This window comes from Mytilus edulis, chromosome 1 (genome assembly GCF_963676685.1).
Source record: "Mytilus edulis chromosome 1, xbMytEdul2.2, whole genome shotgun sequence".
In the NCBI taxonomy this organism is placed as follows: Eukaryota; Metazoa; Mollusca; class Bivalvia; order Mytilida; family Mytilidae; genus Mytilus; species Mytilus edulis.
The window spans coordinates 103,888,440-103,908,096 of NC_092344.1; the positions used below are offsets into that span (position 1 = coordinate 103,888,440).

The 19,657-nt window shown below is 31.9% G+C and overlaps 1 protein-coding gene across 1 annotated transcript; it reads right to left on the bottom strand.

Moving 5' to 3' along the window:
• Nucleotides 1-5,685: 5,685 nt before the first annotated feature.
• On the bottom strand, nt 5,686-18,457 carry LOC139495909 (sushi, nidogen and EGF-like domain-containing protein 1). The gene is made up of 9 exons (XM_071284354.1): nt 18,403-18,457; nt 17,455-17,640; nt 16,000-16,194; nt 13,494-13,625; nt 9,240-9,377; nt 8,053-8,166; nt 7,418-7,714; nt 6,947-7,177; nt 5,686-6,236 (listed from the first exon to the last, which is right to left on the bottom strand). Exons 1-9 carry the CDS (start codon nt 18,455-18,457, stop codon nt 5,830-5,832), a joined length of 1,755 nt encoding a protein of 584 aa, XP_071140455.1. The 3' UTR covers nt 5,686-5,829.
• Nucleotides 18,458-19,657: the final 1,200 nt, after the last annotated feature.

Below are 19,657 nucleotides of genomic sequence, written 5' to 3' on the forward strand. Positions count from 1 at the left end.
GGTCACCCGACCCCAACTTTGGACCTCCGAATAAAAAATTCCGTAACTTTACCCACCTGGATTTTTGGGCCCAGGCAAGCTTAGGCAAGTGTTTATCATTTGTGTATTATAGTGGGGACAAAAGCTTTACCGTAGCTATTTTTTTTATGAATTAAAGAAGGGGGATGGTAAGGTCACCCTACCCCATCCGGGTTTTGCCGTAGGGAAATGTTTACGGATTCAAGTTAGGTTTGATTCTAAATAAATTGTTGTTTAGATTAACCAAAATATTTAGTTCAAATCGTTTTCATTCTATTTGACGTAATTGGTGTATTCGTGTGACTCTTACACTTATCGCTCTTATCGAAATGTAATAAATAAATTACAAGAGTGACTATTTACTTTTGAATAATTACGTGAACTAGCTATTTCTTTGGCGAAAAGTGAATATAATGGTTATCAGTTTTTTTTTAATCGTATAATTATATAAGCTTGAAGATCTTATTGTTTCGCTACAGTAATATAGTGTAACCTGTTGTTATCAATTGTTATTATTATTATACAGACAATATAGGCGAGTGACTTTAACCATAAAAATAAATTTTTAATGCACCTACCTAACACACGGCTAAATTATATATCATTTGAAAGCTACACATCTGTACTATCTGTTTTGCCCGGTCGTAAAAAAATCATACGGTGCAATTTCCGTCAAATCAAGATCAAAGGCCAAGGACGAATAAGTGCATATTTTCTAAGATTTCAGCCTGATTGCATAATATGACTTTTATATACTAAATTCACATATGCAATCAATTTAAACTTTTAGCAGAGAGATTAACAGTCATTATTCAAATGCATTTTTTAATATTTAAAGCGTCTTTTTGACAGATAGCACATGTTTCCTGAAATTCGAGTAAAAGTTAACAAAATGTGTGAAAACCCAAATTTTTCTTTCCTGTGCAAATGCTAATCAATTAAAACTAAGTAAAACCCTGTAATGACTATCAAAGAAGTGTTTGACATCATAAAATTTCCTAAAATTATGCTTACTTCTAACAGCAAATCATAACAACTCATACAGTTGCCCAAAATACCGCCATCTGCGAAAAAAAACAGTTTTTAAGCATTTCTTCCTATTTAAACATTGTATGTGGTCAATATAAGATTTAATAAACAAATTCTGAAGAATCTGAAAAAAGATAGAGTAGAAAAAATATGTGCGCGAATCATCTTATTGCTTGAAATAAAGGGGGTGAAACTAAGAGATTGCCATCTGCATTGTAACTATCAGACTGAAATAAACATATTTCGACTTTTCTAATTGTTTGATTTGTAATTTCATTATAAATATTGATGTAGTGAAAAGACCTTTTATTTATTTAATGTGAATAGAAAATTTAGACCAAAATAAATAGAAAATAAATTGATGAAAATTGATTTTTCAAAGAATTTCAAAAACTAGTAAACACATTATAAAACTTGACTACTTGATTGCTTAAGTTGCGTTGTTCATTGTTTACATGCATTAATTCGTCAAATAAGAATAATTTTGAAGAAAAAATATTCATTAATACGCAACGATTCTAGTTACAACTAGACTTCCTGAATAGCTTGAATGACTAGTTCATTTTTCATACGAGGATGACTTCATGCAAGAGTTTCTGATGACGACTGAAAAGAAGCTATCATTATCTTGAAACTTCACGTTCCATTATATAGATAATGTCATCTCACTGAATATCGCAAAATTTGTGACAATGTTGGACTCGTATTTTCAATAAAAATTAAAGAATCAAAAGATACAGTTTACTCTATCACGTATCTTGAAATCGATGATGAGGGTTAGTTGAGAACAAGTTTTACGACAAAAGAGATGAGCATAAAACAACCCATAAAAACACCCCTTACTACCAAATTATAAACTTTTTATTTCTATGTAGCAACATTATAGCAACGCCTGCATATCTATACTACTAACGGAGAGACCGATATGAGCCTCAACTCCTCTGAAATAAAGGCAACTATAGTATACCGCTATTAAATAGTCATCAATCGATTTACTAGTATCTGAAATAAATCCGGGTCACAAAGCAAAAACTAGGAAAACGCATCAACTATAAGAGGAACACAACGATATAACAGAAACACAGAACTGCTACAAAAACAAACGCCAACATACAAAGAAACAGATTATTCGATTCCAACTACCATATGCCTGACTTGGTACAGGACATTTGAAGAAAAATGGTGGTTTAAACATGTTTTAAACCAGAGTTCAAATGCAAAGTTGAAATCATCCCTTTGAAAATTTCATGGACGCCACTACGAATTGGTTGCAATTATGAGATATCTGTTTCGCCAGATGACGACTGATAAGTTCCATCGACGTAACCAAATTGCCGTCATTTCTGCCGTGAATGTCACCAACCGAATAAGGCTTGGCACCGAGTTAGGAAATACATGAGCCACAAAACAAGTAAAAGAGAGTCGTGGTGTAGTGGTTAGTGCATCGGACTACTAACACAAAGGTTCCTGGTTCGTTTCCGTTCCGTAATGAAAATTTCAGGGACTGAATTTTCGGCTCTTCCTTGACACCATTTGTGAGTATGGTCTTGAGGAAACGACGAAAGTCCGTCGGAAGGGGACGATAAATGGCTGACCCGTGTTAAGAGAGAGCCATATCTCTTGCACGTTAAACACACCTTTGTAGATTTTGAAAAAAGAGCAGGCTAATGTCGCTACAAGGCAGCACTCGCACCCGCAAAGTGGAAATCGATTAATTTAAGTTGCAAAACTTGTTTCCCAATTCACTATAAATAAATATGTTTAAACTAAGACGGGTGTCACTTGTGGAACATGATCTGCCTACCCTTCGGGAGCCCCTGAGTTCACTCAAAAAATGTTTTGGGGGTTTGTGTTACTCAATCTGTAGTTTTATATGTTGTGTTTTGTATACTGTTGCTTGTCTTGTTCGTTTTTTGCCTGACTTTGTCAGTTCGTTTTTAATTATGAGTTTGATGTCCCTTTGATATATTTCGTCACAATTTAAGTAGTAAAAGGTTTAAAAATTGTAGATCAGTGTAGCTAAATGTATCACGATAACGATTTGGTTCTATATATATATATCATCGTGAGCAAATTAAGTTATTTTCGCGGATATTCGTCTTATTGCGTTAATCTTCTTCACTTTACTTTGAGGTGATTTTTTGGCTGATTTTCATTACTGCAACTTAATGTGTTTAAAGTAAAATAATACCAAAGGGACAATCAACATCTCAAACCATAAATCAAATAAAGTGAATTAAAACCATGAACAAAATAAGATTAAAGTCCAAGAGATGAACAACAGTCTAAAAAACACAGCATACCATGAAAACGAACACTCATAAAACAGCGAATGATCTTATGAGGTCAGGAAGGGTATTTAACTTTTTCATTTTGTTATTTCACAACTGCTTATAGTGTTTTACATACACAATGACATGCATTTGTATTTTTAAAGCTTATGTAGAAAATACTCAAAGCATATTTTATTCAAATGATTAAAGCGATTAAACTTCTAAACACATTTAATATGATTTACTATAACACGATTTTAAACTAAATAAGAAGCATTTTATTTAGTTCGTTACATCCCGCTTTAGACAACCAAGTGTTTCTAAACAAGGTTACTTATTTCAATGTTGCCTACAATTTAATCGCAAAGTAATGTTTGCATTTAAACAAGATTACAAAAAGTAAAACAGTTTGACTTCGTAAAAAACATATTTTAACCTCAATTACCTCGCATATATTCTTTTCTTACTTTAAATACCCCTTCTTTTATTATGGAAAATCATTCTCCTCCCTGATATCCACAATTAGCGATGTGCTATTTTAACATAGATTAACAAAATGATCGCTATTTGCAGATGGCAGATTTTTGGGCAACTGCAAACACTTCAATAGAAGGCTGTTCCATGAACAATAATTAATAATTGCATCTTAAAATTACAAAACAAATATTCCTTGACCTAAACCATATACATTTATCTATTTTTTTAGCATTCAAATATCGATTCCCCAAGATATATTTTGCTTTTTGAATAATTTTTCATTTTTTTTAGGATTTGTGATAAATTTCAATTTTCGGGAAATTGTGCGCATCGAATCTCTTATTATTTGTTTGATTTGGAAATTATGTATCATGTTCCATAAAGTTTATATGATCTTCTGAAAAATTTTATGGTACAAGAATTAGAAAATGGCGTTTTATTTAGTAATCGCAAAAATTGGAATTTTTTTTCATGACCTTTGACCTTGATTTAACAAAAATTGCACCGTACGATTTTTTTAAGACCGGGCAAAAAGAAAGTACAGATCAACAGCTTTCGAATGATATATAATACAGCCGTGTGTTAGGTGGGTGCATTAAAGTCGTTAACTAAGCGTCTTTTTGAAATAAGTCACTCGCCTAATAACCAATCCCTTATCAAAGAGAAAGGAGAAAGTTTTTTTTTTAATTCCCGGCCTTAAAAAAAAAGTTATTAAATACACAAATAAATTATTAAACTTTTCTGTGTTTAAATGGAATTGCATTTCATCTTCCTATTGGAAATTATTTGTCATCATTTTTATTTATTTGTCATCATATTTATAAGTACGTGTCGTGTTATTGCAAATCTTCGGTTTTTAGGCATGATCATGTGGGTGCGTTTTCTTATTGTTCGCTGGCTTATTGCTCGCTAGCTTGTTTCATCTTATTGTTCGCTGGCTTATTGTTCGCTAGCTTGAGTCTGGTTAAAACCCATGCAAAATTTGAAACGATTCAAATGAGAAACCCAATAGCTGATGTATGCTTACACTTATAGAATGCACGTGGTGGCTTGCTAAGCATACGCATACTCTTAATTCAAACAAATCAGCAAACAGGAAATAGGAAGCACATCAGAAAACACTCGCAGATCATTACTGATCACTTATACTACATTATGTTGGTACGCAGTAGAAGAAAAATGTGTTTCGGAAAATCCTAAGTTATTTCAACACATTGAAAATCACGCACTTGGTAACAATCTCCTGACTGGGAACAGGCACATAAAGAATCGGACAGGGTTAAACATGATGGAGTCGCACAACCTTCACCAAACATGAGACAAGGATGTAATAGAACACCACGAGAACACACTAAATCAGTTGGTAGTAATTTAAATCTTATTTCTAATTCTAATATCAGATATAAATCGATACTCATGACAAAACAAATCAATCAAAAAAAGTTTAAAAAAAAAAAAAAAATAAAAAAAATAACAGAACACAACACACCGATTCAGGGATACACTAGTAATTGAAATTCCCAACTCTATATTCAATATCGTTGTAAAAATAAGATGTATAAATTACCCTTTTGTAATCATTTACCAGTTGTACAGAGATTGGTTTCATTGAAATCTAAACGTCGTTGCAGACACGAACAAAGCGGACGAGTTGGTGAGTATTCCCACTAAATGACAATAACTGCAATATTTTTTACTGTAGGACTAGGCTACTTCAAAAGAAGGGTAGTATACTAGTATCTAATCTTATAATGACTTCATGGTTTAGCTGGAAGTTAGCTAACCAACGATAATACCTTTACTTAGAGACTCAATGCAATCGGCTGTATGTAAATAGCACTTATGGCATGAATTGATATTTCAATACATTTTCAAGTTCTATAATGATCTATAATTTGTATATTTTTATAAACGCAAACTTTGACCTTCAAAACAATTGTTTTTAAATTTTCATGAAAGAGGTTGAACCACAAAAAAAGTTCGATTTTGTGCCTAAGCAAACGCAAAAGTAGTCGTTTATTCATTCCTGAAATCACAAGAACATGCAAGCCTTATATAATGGACTGAATTGCAATGGATAATTACAGTCGTGTACTGTCGCCACATTGTTAATACACGTAATGTATCTACTTTTTATGTCTTCGTCTGGATAATAACCATCACCTAAGCTTACACAATCGATCAATTTACCACCCTCAGCTTTTGGAATTTGGTATTGACTGGTACACGTTCCTTTATAAAAGTACTTTTCAACCCCATATTGGTCCTCTTCACACTGAAATGTACCCATCATTCTTTCCACAAAACATTTGATGTAGTGAGGTGTCATTTGTTTATCTGGATGCTCGTATAAACCATCATCTTTGTTTCGGCAGCTAGGATAGGCAATTGTGCATGGTTCTGAGTGACCAGGAAGTGGTTTGTTTCTTGAATAATCACCTGAAATGAAAGTAAAAATATATACAAAAAACTCAGTATTTCATTGTATTTGTTTCCCACATAATAAACTTTAATGTATATTCGAGGGGGAAAACACTTAAAAGAACACATAGTAAGATAGATGTTGCTAAGACGGTTGTAAGTCAAAAATCTACACCAGTTTTTGTCTTCCTCTTATTTGTTATATTAAACCGTTCAACTGTACAGTTAGTGCACTTATGATAAGGAAATTTTATGTTTGCGATTAGTACGGTTTTCCATTTTTAAGAGAAGGAGTTGGTGATCGTTACTTGGTAACATGCAAACTTTACGACTGACATAAAATAGCTGATCTGCAAGATATACCATCAACATGTCACCATACGTCATATTCAGTGGCACCTTACTATCTTAATCTCAGTTTGTTGAGTGATCTTGGTGCGGGAAATAGTGCAGCAGAGTTGCCACGGTGTCCCGGAACCATTGGTTTAAATTCTGTTTAGACAAGGACTAATATTTGTTACTGCATTTGCAGATTTAACTTTTTTTGGCTTAATTTTATATTAGATAAAGATTATCCGATACATATATCTCATTTCCTTCATTCCAATATTGTGTTTAACGGACTGCTTTCGATTAATCAGAAGGACAAATCAGCATAATATACTTACATACAATCAAGACTTAAAGCAATCATATAGAATTAAGGTTAACAGTGAAAACAAACTTACATCCATCGACCAACACTTTTCTGCTTCCACAATTCACATTAGTAAAATTGTCACACTGGTTAGTGATATCGTTAAACATCTGGGGATAAATGCATTCGTCTAAATGTTGCTTAAAATGTAGCGGAACATTCGCATATACTATACTACAATCGTAAAACCTTTGACATTCCTCTGAATCGGCAAATTTGGCTGATGACGACGTCTGGCATTGGTCAGTTATTGCAGAGGATGCTGTAAAAGAAATCTAAAGTTGAAATAGAGATGCATATACATGTTTTATCTATTTTGTCCATTATTTCAGTTGGGGAGATTAGAATATTTTTAGTTCACGGCATCTTTTGATAAACCAACGTAATCACGATTTGAAATGGAATATAAACAATCTCAATACGTCAGCAGGCATGAATATCAAGAGTTATCAAAAATCTTCATTGATATTATATAATTATGCGTGTTAATTAAAACACGTACTCAGTTCCTCCTCACAACGCAGTCCCCCATACGTTTTTCCTGTCGGAATCGTCACACACTGACACACATAGCCAGGAGAATTTCCCATGTTAAAACAGGTTCCTCCGTGTAAACATGGACTACTACTGCAATGGTCAGTATCTATAGTCGCTGCTGTTTCACAATGTGTACCAGTATACTGTATCTTCCCATCCTGAGATACTGTACAAACACATTGATGTCCAGTGGGGGTTGCAAAACACGTGCCTCCATTTAAACAAGGTTTGACGTCACAACCGGTCAGCAAGTTTTCAAAAGCTTGCAAAAAAAGAAAGAAGTATACATGAAATATGCAATAAATACCAATAAAGATAGCATTTTTGGAGATATCTTTATTTTAAACAAGAAAACTGGGAAATATTCCGTGCGTATTTCTGTGATGAAAGGTTATGGAAATAACGCATTTAGTAAAAACGTTAGTCTTGTTCAGATTTCATTTCATTCTCCAATTGAAGTCAGAAATTTCATTAAAACCCCCGCTCACGGCACACATATAAAAAATACGAATCTCATGCCAAAATTAATTGGATGTTTAAAATGCAAAAAATTAAATAGAATAAAATAGTATTTCGCTGCTGCGTTCTCGACATACTAACCTAATTCACAGAATTGTCCAGTGAAGGCAGAATAACATGTACATGAAAATCCAGTTGTACTTGCATGACATGTTCCTCCGTTTCTACAGGGCAGATCAGCGCACACTTTTGATACTGAAAGAGAACACTAGTAAAATTATTATTACTAAATTTTATTCTCTTTATTTCTTTGTATTTTCTTCGTAAATTTTATATCAAATTTGTCCTATAATGGTATGAACTTATTAAAATACTATATTCAAACACTATAAATACAAGGTGAGATGTAAAATTTTCATATAAATAATAGTACCATGTATTGTTAAGCAGCCGAGAAAAATCCAGAGCAATTTAAAATACCATTATCTGGATTAAATATTTAAATAAAAACTACTTATATATGACTATCTTAATCATTTCAAAATGAAACGATTAACATTCATTTTCCCAAAAAGATCTTAGAATGCTTATACAACTACATGGATATACAAAATAATCATAAGTGGTCCGCCTTAAACTGACATAAGATATAAAGTATGCAAAAGTCAATATGGATCCTGGTTGAGTTGATGGGCCAAATAGTCTCGATGCAACACCTGATATGCCAATGAAAATATACTTGCGCGCCAAATATAATTAATTGATCATTAGGTGATCCCTGCAAACTGGCCTAACATGTAAACGTAAACCATGCGCAAAATTTACAACGTGTCAACGAACCGTATTTCATGGGATAATATAAAGAAAGAAGATGTGGTATGATTGCAAATGAGACAACTCTAACAAGAGACCAAATGACAACTATAGGTCACCGTAAGGCCTTCAACAATAAGCAAATACCGCATAGTCAGATATAATAAGACAAAATAATGTCTATGAAAAATTACTATATACCAATGATAATACAACTTCATATCAAATATCATTGACTTACCATTTTAAATTCCTCTTATTCACAAACTTAAAAATGTTCACATAGTCGAAACCGATACCGGAAACAGCCTTTGTCGGCGATGAGACTTCTTCGCTAGTCATATGTGGAGAAAGGGGCGAGTGAACCGTAACACTTGGCTAGCAAAGATGGCGATGAGACAAAAATCTATTTCATTTATATATGCAATACGACAAGGTTTCAATAAAGTAACAATACGCGACCCGGAGCGGCAATTTTTCTGTTTGTGATTATTATTACTGTGAGTCATACTTACATGACTGTGATTTTAATTCACAATTCGGACCGTGGTAAGAAAACCCATCAACATTTTGAAGACAAATACATATAACTCCATCAATTGTGCCCGTGCAAGATCCACCATTCAAACATGGTTTGTTTACACATGCATTGCCTTATTCATAAAATAAATAAATGTATGGGTGAAAATTTGCAATAGTTGATAAATGATTTTTGTTTGTGGTTATCGAGGTTACAAACCAATACATACACTTGTTTTTGTTTTTCATGATCAAATAATTTTGAATCAAAAAATATAAAGCACAGGGTAACAAATCAACAACCGAACGACACAAAAACCAATAAAAACTCTAACATAAACCATTATCATCGGTACAAATCGTAAGACTTATATATTTTCCCTGTCTATGCAGTATCACCTGTTATAGACGACCCGGGACGTATTAAATTTGCTTGTGGTTTTATTTTGTAGATTTCTATACTATAGATGCCTATTCAGTAAAGGCAGATAGTTGTCTCATTTGCAGGTACAACTTATCTCATTATTGTCATGTTCACACAACAGGTGACAGTCTTTTTGTCTAATTGTGTTTTTACTTTTGGTCATGACATATCACAAAAATACTGAACTCCTAGGAAAATTCGAAACGGAAAGTCCTCAAATAGAAAAATCAAAAGCTCGAACACATCAAACGAATGGATAACAACTGTCATATTCCTGACTTACTACATGCATTTACTTGTGTATAAAATGGTGGATTAAACCTGTTTTGTATAGCTATAGCTAAACCTCTCACTTGTATGACAGTCGCATCAAGTTCCATTATACTGTCTGGCAACGACGATTGAACAAAATAAATAGAAAAATTAGGTTTAAAATGTCAAAAATAGGGGTGCAGCAGTTAACACTGTGTTATAATCTTAATCGCTTTAAAACCAAAAAAAAATATAAAGCAAAGAAGCATAAAAAGGCATAAAGACAAAGAAAAATAACTATTTCTCAAAAATAAAAAACAAGAATACAAAAATTTACAAAAGCACAATAACAATGATGGGATGTATAAGTACAAAAAAAGAGCCAAGTTATATTGATCAAAGATACACAAAAAGGTATACAGACAAAGCACATTTGCGAAAATAAAAGACAAGAATACAAAAATTATCATAGAACAATAACACATGACGGGTTGTAAAGAGTCACGTCATATGAATATCACCAAATACAGACTAAGGGACCGTTCAATATTTATCAGATGGATGGGCCGGTGCATTCTTAATATTGTTTCATTAAAAAAGTTATTGCCCATCCTTTTAAATTCTGAAAAAAATCCTTTCCCATCTAAAAAAATCTATAAAAAAAGTCCTTGCCCCTCTAAAACTCTATAAAGACAATCAAAAATTATTTAGGTTCTTTTTCTATTTTTAAGTTTTTAAATTTTTATGTCTTCAAATCAAAGAATAGACTTTATACAAAATTTAAAATGTGCTAGTTAATTCTATATGTATATATCTATGTGTTTATCAGAACCATACATTTTATTGATTTTCAAAACCAGTATGAATATACATGTACAGATTTGATTTTATATGTACAGCCTCAAATACAATATTGATTTAAAATAAAGGAAATAATTTAAATTAAGGGACAATAACTCTTGGACTAAACATATTATCATATACTGAATTACTAATTATTGTCCTAATAACAGAACATGTTTATAGTTCAAATATCAGTGTCCCTTTATCTATTCTACTTTTCAAAAAAGAAATTTAATATGGTCTTTTTAAGCAAATATAGGCAGACATGTTTTTGACTTTAATGATGCAGCTTTTTTCGCCTATTAATTAATTCCCTAAATTTGACAGTTTAACACAAAACTATAAAACAACCTGGCATTCTTTAAGATCAATATATAAATGAGATAGCTGTACAGTTATATGAAAATTTAAGTTGATTTGAAAAAATTATAAAAAAAATGAAAGAGACTATTGACCATCTGAACTTAGTCTAAACTTAAAATTGTAGCTTTTTTTCAACCAATTAACTAAATCCATAAAATGACAGCAAAAAACCAAAGTACTAAACAGCCTGGCATTCAGTAAGATCAATATAAAAATGATATAGCAGTAGAGTTTTATGAAAATGCAAGTTGATTTGAAAAAGTTATGAAAAAATTAAAGATGACTATCTTGAAATAACCAAAAACTGAAAATTTAAGCTTTTTCTTAAACCTTTTTATTGAATCCATAAGAATGACAGCAACACACCAAACTACCAAACAACTAGGCATTCTATAAGATCAATATATAAATGAAATAGCTGTAAAGTTTTATGAAAATCCATGTTGATTTGAAAAAGTTATAAAATTTTTTAAAGATGACTATCTGGATTTAGCCTAAACTGAAAATTTGAGCTTTTTTTTTTAACCTTTTTATTAAATCCATAAGAATGACAGCAATACACCACACTACCAATCAACCTGGCATTCTGTAAGATCAATATATAAATGAAATAGCTGAAGAGTTTTATGAAAGTCCATGTTGATTTAAAAAAGTTATAAAAAAAATCAAAGATGACTATCTAGATTCAGCCTAAACTTAAAATTTGAGCTTTTTTTTCTTACCTGTTAATTAAATCTATAAATTTAACAGCAAGACACCTAACTACCAAGCAACCTGGCTTTTTATAAGATCAATATATAAATGAGATAGCTGTAGAGTTTTAGGAAAATCCAAGTTGATTTGAAAAAGTTAGAAAATTTTTTAAAGTTTACTATCTGAATTTAGCCTTATCTAAAAAATTTGAGCTTTTTTTTCTTACCTATTACTTAAATCCATAAATTTTACCACAATACACCAAACTATTAAACAATTTGGTATTCTATAAGGTCAAAATAATTTAAAAGATAGTCTGAACAGAAAATTCTAGCTTTTTATTCCTTAATTAAATCCTTAAAATTGACAGAAATGAGCCAAGCTACCAGTTTGTTGCAACATGTTTTGAGTGCCCGCAAAAGAAATATCCTTCAAACCAATAAAATTGATAGCAAAATTTTTCCTATAAAATATGTTCTGGCCCATCCACTAAATATTCAAAAAAAGTTCTTGCCCATCCAAATATTTCCACAAAAAAAGTGCTTGCCCCGCCCCATTTTGCACCGGCCCATCCATCTGATAAATATTGAACGGTCCCTAAATAGTAAAAGTAATACTCGTAAAGACAAATAAAAGAATACTCTAACACGCTATCAAGATGATAACCAACTTCAGTACCCAAAATCTATACTTCAAGACCATCGTGTATTATTTGTGAATTTGATACGGAATATTTATCAACGAGGTCTTGTTACCTTTCAATTGACTTTTTTTTTAAAAGAACTATAACGTTCTTTGACATATCCCTGGTTTATAACTGTCTGCATGCTCAGTCACTAGTGACGTTTTACAAAGTATGAGTAGGAGCTGCAAGCTCTTGAATACCGAATAAGTTGGGAAATGTACATCTCATAAGCAGTTGAAGTTGTTTGACTGCTACTAAGGTGGGGTGGGGGGGGGGGGGGGGGGGGGTTGATAATTTCAAAATTAATATCGTGTCGTTCGTCATAGATTCAGGAACTGAGATATGTATGTAGATTCGGGATATACGTCTAAAAATGAGGCGGAGGAAACCGTGTCTGTTTGGTTTTTTTTACTTTTTAGGTCTGAGGGATATATTAATGGAACCCAATCAGAAAAGTTCGGATTGATAATGAAAAGAACATCATCGATATATCTGAAAGTGAAATTGAATAACCTTGCTTCTCTGATCTTCTTGTTTTTGACAAGTGTTTGAAGGAACTTCGATTCATATGAAAATAGGAACAGGTCTCCCATTGGAATGCCGACAATTTGTTGAAAAAGTCTACCTCAAATTTCAACAAATATGTTGTCTATAAGAAACTCCAGCATACTAATCACTTGTTCCTCTGTGTGTAGCATATTTTACCTTTTTGTTCACTATTAACAAAAAAATGCCGAATGGTATTCCAAAGAAATATATTTAAAGCGTATGCTCCAATTTTTATGTTGAAAAGCATTGTGGATTATTTCTTTTGGACGAGTTTTCAATTTCACATGGGGAATTGTGCTATGTATACAGGGTTGCAAAATCACACGTATTGTAGATTTATTTATTTTATTACCTACTATCTGTATTTATATATTTTTGTACAGTTTCTACACAATTATAATTATATCAACATTTTCTGTAGAGATGATTATGTTCTCGTACCTATCTGACAGTTCTGTCCACTGTAGGCGCTGTTACAAACACACATATAGGTTTGTTGTGGTGGTGAGGATCCTATACAGTGTCCTCCGTTTAAGCATGGGCTTGGTTTACAAGGGTCGGGATCAGTTATAACTATAAACCAAAATATAAATGTACAGATCAAAATATAATTGTGTACCGTAAATAACATTGAAAAAGTTTAAACCCTATTACCTTATGTTACACAGTCTTGCTGAAAAAGTTGAAAATCTTGAGATAATTCTCAAAGTCAAATGATGAGATATGAGTAGAGCCAATATTTGGCTTCTCAAACTGCGAAAAAAACATTAAAATTAATCGTCCCGTTCAAAATTAAATAAATCTAATTTATAATAGAAAAATAGGGGTGAAATATGGTAATTTCAGTGTAGAAATGTAAGCTTTGCTGTCTCTGGTTTTTTTAACCACGTCATAGCCTCAACAAACAAATATTTAACACATTTTAACATTTTTTGATATATATATTTATGTTTGGACTTGTTTGTTTGCTTTTTGGCCTTGAATGTTTGTTCCTAATATTTTATTAGCTATGTATTTGCATTCAGGTATCGCAGATCAAATTTATTCGTTCATAGTGTGTTAATTTACGTTATTTTGATTGAGTTAAGCCTTCCAATTGATATTTTATCGTGTGTTTTTCTATGTTGTGATGTTATACTATTGTTTCAGAAAAAGGGAAAAGGTTTGGTATCATTAAAACGTTTAATCCCGCTTCAAATGTTTGCACCTGTCCTAAGTCAGGAATCTGATGTACAGTAGTTGTCATTGGTTTATGTAATGTATACGTGTTTATCGTTTCTCGTTTGTTTTTAATAATAAAATAAATAAATGAAATCGCTCCCAAAATTAAAAGAATTCCTTTGAAATCAAAATAAGAGTATTTCAAAATGTTCAATATTTATTGTTCTGTTATTGTAGGAGAAAACAAAAATCGGTTTATGACTGACTATCTTGCTTTGTGTGTGATAACTGGAAGATATTACAAAATACGCCTAGCTCTTTGGTCATTCAAAACGTTTGGTAGATTTTGTTGTTAAGAACATTAAGTGACGATCAAACTGTGATAATGGATCTAATTTAGCAGAAGTCTTCAGAAAATCATCATCAATAAAATAAGTCGTTTAACAGTGTAAGCAAGACTTAGTGACGATAAGCTACATTTTGTACTAAGCAATGGGTTACGTAGATAAGAAACCTTTTATCTGTTTAGTTTAAACCTAGTCTATGGTATCAGAAAGTACCATTGTTTCATCGTCCTTCATGTTAAATCGAGAATTTATATTGTAAAAGAAAATTGCAACGAGTTGAAAAAGAACTAGATACACTTCATCGTCCTTTATAACAGTTACATTGAGTTTGCATTAGATTTTTCTGTTTAATAAATTAAAAATCTGATTATACATAATTTTTGCCATAAGGGTCGTTTTTGCTTGTCGGGCGTCATATAGATTAGACCGTTGGTTTTCCCGTTTGAATGGTTTTACACTAGTAATTTTGGGGCCCTTTATAGCTTGTTGTTCGGTGTGAGCGAAGGCTCCGTGTTGAAGGCCGAACATTGACCTATAATGGTTTACTTTTATTATTTGTTATTTTGATGGAGGGTTGTCTCATTGGCACTCACACCACATCTTCTTCCTATATCTAATAAGACATTTTGTAAAATGATATGTTTTGGGATAAGGCTTTAGCTAAGATCTAAATATTAATGAACTTAGACGAAGACACTGGTAGCAGGTCAAGAAGTCCTTATAAGTTCAAAGAAACCATAAGTAAGGCTTCAAGATACATATTTGTTGTACTGATTATCTTTTTGATAATCTAATAATCTTTATTGTTTATTCGAGATCAACAAATTGTTAGATTTACCCTTAAGACATACATTATTGAGTCATCCGTTTTAAGTTCTGTCAGGTCAGTCATGTCAATGATGAAATCAAGATAACCTGATTTAAACTAAGAATTGAATTGAAAAATTGATAATATTGAAATAAGCTATAATAGTCACATTCTACACTACTCATTTCGTAGGAATTCTTTTATAGAAAAAAAACCAACAAAGATAGAAACCACATAAAACGTTTTATACAAGTAGAGAGTTCTCGTAATTTACTCTATTCGCGTACGACTTATCTCATCTGACATAAATCATATCAAATCAAATCAAATCATTTGATTGGTGTACAATTAAAATATTGTTTTGTTACCAAGAAAAACATGACAATATTTAAATCCAAACAACATTCATATTCTATAAGTATATATTTGAATTTATAACTGTATTTATAATGGGGGATGCAGCATTTGTATATAAAAAATGTTTTACCAGAAAAAAAAAGTTATTTAGTTTATTTTTGTCATCACTCATCTAGAAAAATCTCTAAAACTATTCCAAGTAGATAGTTATCAATTTAAGATCGAAGGGTGATGTGAATGTGTAATACTATTTCGTATATATATATATGCTTACTTTTGTCAGTTGTAAGACTAGGAACACAAACATCTGGGTGATCCAGCGGCACGCATGCAAAGTCGCCATCTTTTCTGTGTCTGAGTGTACTCGGGCATCCAGGCATTGCTATGAACTTTTTATGCACACATTTCATAAAAGTACAACTGGTTTCATTAACCTTGTCTTCGGTACACTGTGGTTGTGTTATAGGGACTAAAAGTTAAAAAAAAAAAAAAAAAAAAAAAAAGAAAGAAAAAAAAACATGTTGTCCATTTGCCTCCTACTCAAACAAGACATTTCTTTTATACAGTTATATATATATATTGATTTTCTAGTTTTTTTAGGGTTCTAACATAAAAATTTGCACTGCATGATCTACAGTATGAATAGAATATAATATTATTATTTACCAAATTAGGGCCCCAGGAGGGCATATAGCATAACAAACAATATTATTATAAACAATAATTATATTAGATGTATGTTTCATTATAATACGGTGTTCTGATTGGCTTACTGCACCTCACGTGTTATTCCTTTAGCAATTGCATTACACAATAAAACTTATCATTCATGATGACACGAGGTTCCATAAAAAAGTGCACATGTAAATTAAATAAAAACTTGATTTAAATCGTGTTTTCATTATCCTAACTAAAAAATGTAATTATAAGTATTGAATGCTTCTTTTTGTAACTTCATAGGGTTTTAAAAGCTTTGACCGTGCGCACATTTTTAGAATGAAGCGCTTTCGCGCTTCATACAAAATGTACTTCGGTAAACGCTTTTACACCCCAATAAAGTTACAAAAAGAAGTATTCAATTCTTAAATAACATATGCAATACACAGACAATAGATATGTAACGTGTAATAATTACATTAGATGTATGTTTCATTATAATACGTTATTCTGATTGGCTAACTAGCAATCTCGTGATATTCCTTAATCAATTGCATTACACAATGCAACTTTTCATTCATCATGAAACGAGGTCCCACAATAGAGTGCACAGGTAAATGAAATAAAAACTTGATAAAAGGCGTGTTTTCATGATCCTATAGGTAAAAATGTAATTATAAGTATTGAATGCTTTTTTTTTGTAACTTTATACAATCTCCGGCGCAGAGATCACATATCCGTTCCGTATTATGTCATGTACAGTATTGCAAAGCATGTATGGAACGGATATGAACTCTGCGCCGGAGATTGAACTTTATAGGGTTGTCCTTGACTCGTTTAGTTAATGTTCCAACAAGGGGCGTCCATTATGTTGCTCATGGCAACGAAATATACGGTGATATGTTGCATTGAAGCCACGATGGTGGGATATAGGGCGACATGTGACTTTGACAAATAGACAATTATAAAAACAAAAATTAAATGATGTGGTATGATTGCCAATGAAACAACTTTAAAATACCACCAAAGAAAAAAATGCGATAAAGATTTTTTTCGAAATGAAGTTGCTTACTTGGACTACCGTCTGGCAAACAAGCATCGGGGTCCTCTATCAATACACATGCATAATCAGGATACTTTTGGTGCCTTTGACCAACAGGACATCCAGGCATTTTTATATACATCCCATGAACACATTTCATAAAATCACAGTTTCCATCTACTTTGTCATCCACGCACAGTGTTGGTAATGGTACACCTAGTAGGTATATAAAACTTGATAAAGTGGCTGCTTCTTAATTTAACTTTTTAAAAGTGCATTATTACTGATCACTTCTCCCAAAGACAAATATGATACCTCAATAACTATAAAAAGTGTGTCTTGGTTTATAATCTTTTTAGTATTGTTCCATGTATTTATACGTTAAAAACATGTTCTGTGTGTTAAAATTTAATAAAGTTTTTTCTGGTCATTTTGAGTTTCGATTGGTTGTTTAAATTCTTATAATACAATATACATGTACTTATGTATCAATAGTAATATTATAAGCATGCATGTAAACGAACAAATTGATTGTATACCATACGAACTATAAATAAATTTAGGGAAAAAAATAGGAGCAAAGATTGAGAAATCATATTGTTCTTTGAAAATGACAGCACATTTTTTTTCTTTAATGGGAACACGAATATTGTCTTCAACACGAAATGTATAATGCGTTAAGCATTGATTATTTATCCATTCGTCCTTTGGAAATGCAAAAGATATGAAAAAAACTTGGTATCTATCACAATTTTTAACTGAAAATAAAAACTCATTACTTATAAGTTTTAACACATTTAAAAATAATCAAAAATCTTATACGAAGAAATTTAAAAGATTAAACTAATATGATTGTCGTGGATTATAAAAAAAAAATTGTCAATTAGTTTATATCTTTGTGCGATTAAAAATTTTGTAAAACAGAAAAAAAATGACACAGTCAAACAATGGCTAAAATATAGAAGCTGAAATATTTACCTTGTCCAAAAAATAAACTTATTAAAAATGCAATCGATATCATTGAAATATCCATATCAATAAGTACTGTTTAACGTATAATTGAATGGTCATTTTAGTTTTGTAAACTTCTTTTGAGCCGAGACATAAAATCTTTTTTTAACTTGGGGCGAAGGCTGTATGATACTAATCACTATAGGTATGCTGAAATATATAGTTATTGATTCATAAATCCGTGCTGATGTTATCGATGATGTCCAGGGGTGTATTTGATCTGATGTGAATCAGCAGTTATCATCCTCTGTACTTTGCAGCCCGGAAAAAATTTAAAAACTATTGCCAGCAATAGCATACATCTTTAATAAATATGAAATATTGAGGAGGGGGTATTAAAATTGTTCTATTTGTATTTTTTTTTTTTTTTTTTTTTTTATAGATCCTTACTTGATAAAGTTCTAAAATTTCACATTAAGATAGAAATTCGTACATTTTTCGGATAAACACTATGCAATTATACTGATATTCCATAATGCAGATATATAGCGTTGAAAACAATATTAAAAGACGATCGGGCCCTACAAATATAACAACGACATTTTAATAAGACAAGTCAATATATAACCCTCCCAAAGTCGTGGTGTGATTAAGTCTACATATTTTAACCCTGCCCCATTCTCCCCCCAAAAGCCGTGCTGTGATTAAGTCTAAATATTTTGCCCTTCTCGAGTCTTGTTGTGATTTAGTGTAAAGATTTTGCCCTCCCCAAGTCGTGTTGTGATTTTGCATAATATTTTGCCTTCTCCAAGTCGTGTTGGGATTTAGTCTAAATATTTTCCCCTACTCAAGTCGTATTGTGATTTAGTCTAAAGATTTTGCCCTCCCCAAGTCGTGTTGTGATTTGCATAATATTTTGCCCTCTTTAAGTCGTGTTGGGATTAAGTCTAAATATTTTGCCCTACTCAAGTCGTATTGTGATTTAGTCTAAATATTTTGCCCTTCTCAAGTCGTGTTGTGATTTAGTCTAAAGATTTTGCCCTCCACAAGTCGTGTTGTGATTTAGTCTAAAGATTTTGCCCTCCCCAAGTCGTGTTGTGATTTTGCATAATATTTTGCCCTACCCGAGTCGTGTTGTGATTTAGTCTAAATATTTTCCCCTACTCAAGTCGTGTTGGGATTTAGTCTAAAGATTTTGCCCTCCCTAAGTCGTTTTGTGATTAAGTCTAAAGATTTTGCCCTCCCCAAGTCGTGTTGGAATTTAGTCTAAATATTTTGCCTT